Here is a 5,284-nt window from a genome sequence, read left to right as displayed (position 1 = left end):
ACTTCTGCAACACCACCCCCTTCCTCTATGCTTAGCCCTGCATATCCACAGGCTGGCTGCAGTGGAAGCAAGGAGGGCCTAAGTGCTCAGAAAGGAGACAGTGGAGGAAGTTGGGCCTTGCTTAGTGCTCCAAATGGACAAGGCTGATTAGATGATAAAACATTCAATAGAAACCTTCCCACCTGTTTGACAGAGAAAACTCTACTGTCTCTGTCTGACCTCTTTGTAGTGTGGATTAGGTCAACACGTAGGTATAAGCTCTCAGGCCAAGCCCTAGGTTATTAAATAAGATAGGGCTTCTGCCCTTGAAGGACTGGCTACTCAGTGAGGGAGGGGCAGCCACAACTGTGAGAGGTACACAGATCCTAGAGCCCCACAGCCTTGGTTCAAACCTCAGCCCCACCACTTCTGAGCTATGTAACGTCCACAAGTTATTCGACCTCACTGTGCCCTAGTTTCATCACCTAGACTTGGGGATAATAATAGTACTTACCTCAAAGGACTGCCAATAGGATTAAATATTTGTAAAGCCATTAGTGCCCGGCAAAGAGTAAGCAATATTTAAAATACGTTAAATAGGGCTTCCCTGGTGGCGCAGTGGTTGAGAATCTGCCTGCTAATGTAGGGGACACGGGTTCAAGCCCTGGTCTGGAAGGATTCCACATGCCACGGAGCAGCTAGGCCCGTGAGCCACAACTACTGAGCCTGCGTGTCTGGAGCCTGTGCTCCGCAACAAGAGAGGCCGTGATAGTGAGAGGCCCGTGCACCTTGATGAAGAGTGGCCCTCGCTTGCCACAACCAGAGAAAAGCCCTCGCACAGAAACGAAGACCCAACACAGCCAAAAATAAATAAATAATTTTTAAAATAAATAAATACTCCTGTTCTCTGTTTAAAAATAATAATAATAAAATAAAATACGTTAAATAAGTAATGTTAAAACAATGCAGTAAATGCTAGGATAGTGGGTCCCATGGAAGCCCAGAGGCCATGCAAGCCCAGAAGGGAGGGATGAAAGGTGAGTAGGAATTAGCCAGATTACGTTGGAAAGGTCATTTTAGGCAAAGGAACTGCTTATGCAAAAACACAAGAGATTTGGGAACTCCCTGGCGGTCCAGTGGTTAGGGTTCCGCACTTTCAGTGTCGAGGGAGCAGGCTCAATCCCTGGTCTGGGAACTAAGATCCTGCAAGCCACGCAGCGTGGCCCAATTTAAAAAAACAAAACAACACATGAGATTTGTAGGTAACTATAAATTTGTAGATAACTACAGATTTATAGGTAACTATAGTCTCTTGTTTCCTAGAATGTAAAATGGGCTACAATATAAAGAGATGAGCAGGGTCAGAACATGGAGAGCCCTTCTGTGCCTCTGATGTAGCCCAGACTTAATCCTATACATGAGGGAGGTCCTTAAAATGCTTGTGGAGAGCAATTATCCTCAGATCCATCCTTCAGAAAGCTCCTCCTGGCTACTCAGATCAGGAGGAAGCAGGCCTGCGACAGAGAGACCAGTTAGGAAGCTACTATCATTATTCACAGGACAGAAGATGGAGGCTAAACCAAGATAATGTAGTAGGAACAAACAAGAGAGGCAAGAGTCAGGAAGACTTAAAAGATAAAATAAGCAGAATATGGCAACGCATCATGTGTGAATTAAAATAAACTGAAGCTTCTGGTTTGAGTGACCAGAAGGCAGCAAAATTAGCTAAAATCAGGCACTCAGGGAGACCACAGTGAAAGGAAAAAGGAAATCCACCTGGGATGTGCTTTGTTTATTTATGGTGACTGTGAGACATTCAGGCAGAAGTATGTGAAACCCAGGAGAGAGGTCAGGGCTAGGACTAGAGATAAAGAAATCACCAGAACCCTGCCTGAGTGGCTGTGATAATCTCAGACAAGGGATAAAAGTGGCTGAAATGCACAAGGACAGTGTGGAGAAAGGAGGCGAGCGCTATGGAAGGAACTCAGAGAAACACCACTGTGGAAAGGGTGGACAGAGGAGAAGGAGCCCCTGTATTATTCTGAGGAGCAAGGGTCAAGATGTGTGTCAAGAAGTAGGAGAAAGCGCCCAGGCGTGGGGAGCCCTGGACCTGGGGAAGGGCCTCTGTGGAATCAGGGTAGAAGCAGGAAGACAGGGAGTCTGGAGCCAAAGTCTTCAGTGATGGAGCGGGCAAGATCGGTGGATGACGGGTACTGGTGGTGTCCTCTCTCATCTGAGATACCCCCTCATTGAACAGCCATCACAAATCGACACCAAGCACACATAAGGCATTTCTCACCCAGTGCCCTACAAGGACAAGACACCCACACTTTCTCCATTCAATTCCCCCAACACCATCCACAGCAGAAGTGTGCTCGGTGCAGAGCGCCAGCCTCTCTGGAAGCGCAGCCTGCAATCTCACCTCCTGGGTTTCCACTTTGGGAGGCTCTGACCCTTCTTCCTCTTTCCTCTCTTCAAGAGTCTTCCTAGAAAACATTTTCAACCAGTCATCATCTGACAAAAATGAAAGGAAAGAATCAAACAGATGTTAAGAAACTCAAGCTATCAGCCAACTGCTCATTAGCCATGTCCAATTCTTTGCTGCTTTGGTCAGCACTACGTGGATGCATAACGTGGACTCACTACATGGACACACTACGTGGCTCTCACAGGTCATAGAAAAGAAGTTACATCTTAGGAACTCCCCAGGGCAATGAAAGCTGTCACTGGGAAATGTCAGGCCTTCAAGTCCAGCTCTTAGCACAGGTGGGTGAGAATAAGGAGGAAGGACTCAGCCGTGTCAAAAGGGAAGTCCCAGCCCTTGTCAAGGCTGGAAGGGCACAGTCTATGTCTATGTCCCAAAGCAAGACTTTCATGGGGACAAGGCCTCTAGCTTTCTGAGAAACTCAAACTCTTTACTTCCTTGGAGGTGCTGCATTCTCTTCTCTACTCTACACCACTCTACTCATGTACACATTACCCCACAGCAGGAAGTAAGACAGAGATAAAAATGCAACAGAGGCCACAGCTGAGGACGTGATGGGGTATCTGTGGTTGCCCCCACTTACCTGGTCTGGACAAGCCTTCCTTAATTCTCACTGCTTTGGCCAAACTGACATGGATTGTCCGCCCAAACATTTCAGATTCATTCTGCAAAGGGTGCAATACAACTCAGCTGCTTAAACCTTGCTAGGCTGAAAGAAGACCTGGCAGCCTTCCATTTGCTTCCAAGAAGCCTGAGACTTGCTCATGATTAGCCCTAAGTTGGGAGCCTGCAACCTCCAATGGCCAGCGAAGCACAAAGCTCACCACAGAAAGCCCCTGAGCCACCACACACCTCCTCTATTTCACCACCAACAACAGAAAGGTCTGTGACGGCATCATCTTTGGATCTGAGCTCAGGACTCTGAAATTAAAAGGGTAAACGCAGTTACCAAATACCTGAGTCCACCTTAAAAAGACAAGAGCAGTACTGAACTGGAAAATGATAGTATTGCTGACTGCTGAGGGGCATGTTTGATGAAAGAATGACAGAGAACATGGTAACATGGAATAACGTTTAAGAATATTTCAAAATCCAAGAGTAACTGATACCAGGAAAAGGTGGGTAGACAGCTTTTTAAAAAAGGTTTGTGGGACTTCCCTCGTGGTGCAGCGGTTAGGAATCTGCCTGCCAATGCAGGGGACACAGGTTCGAGCCCTGGTCTGGGAGGATCCCACATGCCGCGGAGCAACTAGGCCCGTGTGCCACAACTGCTGAGCCTGAGCTCTAGAGCCCGTGAGCCACAACTACTGAGCCCAAGTGCTTAGAGCCTGTGGTCCACAACAAGAGAGGCCACCGCAGTGAGAAGCCCGGGCACCGCAGCGAAGAGCAGCCCCTGCTCGCCACAACTAGAGAGGGCCAGCGCGCAACAACGAAGACCCAATGCAGCCAAAAATAAATAAATAAATTTATAAAATACTTGAAAAAAAAAAAAAGTTTTGTTTGGGGCCTTTTCATGAAAACTAAAAAAGAAAGAAAAAAGGATTCCTTAATTTAATAAGATTTAGGTTACAATTATAGCTATGTCTTTGTTCTTAGAAACAGACAAATAAAGTACTAACTTTATTTCTAGTGATTAAGAAAAAACTGAATGATGGCATGAAATAACATCCTTATTTCACATTTAGTCATGAAGAGTGATCACAAAGGTTTTTAACAAGGGCAAAAGCATTTAAGGGTTTTATGGCAGGCAAACTAATGGCCTGCCCAAAGATGTCCACCTAGGGACTTCCCTGGTGGTCCAGTGGAAAGACTCTGCTCTCCCAATGCAGGGGGCCCGGCTTCGACCCCTGGTCAGGGAACCAGATCCCACATGCATGCCGCAACTAAGAAGTCCGCATGCCACAACTAAAGATCCCACATGCTGCAACTAAACATGTCTCAGTGAAGATCCCACGTGCCGCAACCAAGACCCAGTGCAGCCTAAGTAAATAAATAAATATTAAACAAACAAAGATGTCCACCTACTCCCCAGAACCTATGAATATGTGATATTACGTGGCAAAAAGGAATTAAGGTTGCTAGTCAGCTGACCTTAAAATAAGGATATTATCCTGGATTATTCAGATGGGCCCAACGTAATCACAAGGATCCTCTAAATGTGAAGAGGGAGACAGAGGACTTTGTTTCAGAGTGATGCGCTGTGAAAAAAACTCACCCTGCCATTGCCAGCTTGAAGACAGAAGGGGCTAAGAATCAAGGAATATAGCCATTCTCTAGAAGCTGAGAAAAAGGCAAAGAAACATTCTCCCCTATAGCCCCAAGAAGGAACACAACTCTGCTGAAATCTTCATTTTAGCTCCAAAGTGAGACTCACTTTGGACTTTTGACCTCCAGAACTGTAAGATAACACATTAGTGTTGTTTTTGAGCCACCAAATTTGTGGTAATTCAGCAACAGGAATTCAAATCCTTTTCTTTTGAAGTACCCAACCTGTCATAATCCTTCTATGGGTTTTCTCTTTCTCAGTTGTTAATTGGTTTAACTTTATGAGAGCATCACTATTCAATGGCTCAAAAAAGCCTCACATTTTTGACTAGAGCCAACTACAGAAGTTTTCCACAATCCCTTCCATACGCTTCATGAGACCCTGCCTTTTATACAAGATTCACCATTTCACCTTGCAGTCAAGTTACACTCTATTTGCAGTATATTGCCCTAGCCTACAGGTTGGCAAACTTTCTGTAAAGGGCTAGATAGTAAATATTTTAGGCATTGTGGGATACATACAGTCTCTGCTGCATCTTTTTCTTTTTTTTTTTT

The 5,284-nt window shown here is 45.5% G+C and overlaps 2 protein-coding genes across 2 annotated transcripts in view; both read left to right on the top strand.

Annotated features, from left to right (window-relative positions):
• The window catches only part of ARMH1 (armadillo like helical domain containing 1), a 107,361-nt gene that overhangs the window by 40,690 nt on the left and 61,387 nt on the right, over window positions 1–5,284 (top strand). The window lies entirely within an intron of this gene.
• The window catches only part of LOC114898871 (peptidyl-prolyl cis-trans isomerase E-like), a 15,014-nt gene continuing 11,912 nt past the window's right edge, over window positions 2,183–5,284 (top strand). The window contains exon 1 of the mRNA XM_029229005.1: window positions 2,183–2,189. Within this exon, the coding sequence (XP_029084838.1) occupies window positions 2,183–2,189 (7 nt within the window). The remainder of the gene's footprint in view (window positions 2,190–5,284) is intronic.

Source organism: Monodon monoceros, unplaced genomic scaffold, assembly GCF_005190385.1.
Source record: "Monodon monoceros isolate NGI ecotype Baffin Bay Population unplaced genomic scaffold, NGI_Narwhal_1 Super_Scaffold_18, whole genome shotgun sequence".
Classification (NCBI taxonomy): Eukaryota; Metazoa; Chordata; class Mammalia; order Artiodactyla; family Monodontidae; genus Monodon; species Monodon monoceros.
This window is presented reverse-complemented; position numbering and strand designations above follow the sequence as displayed.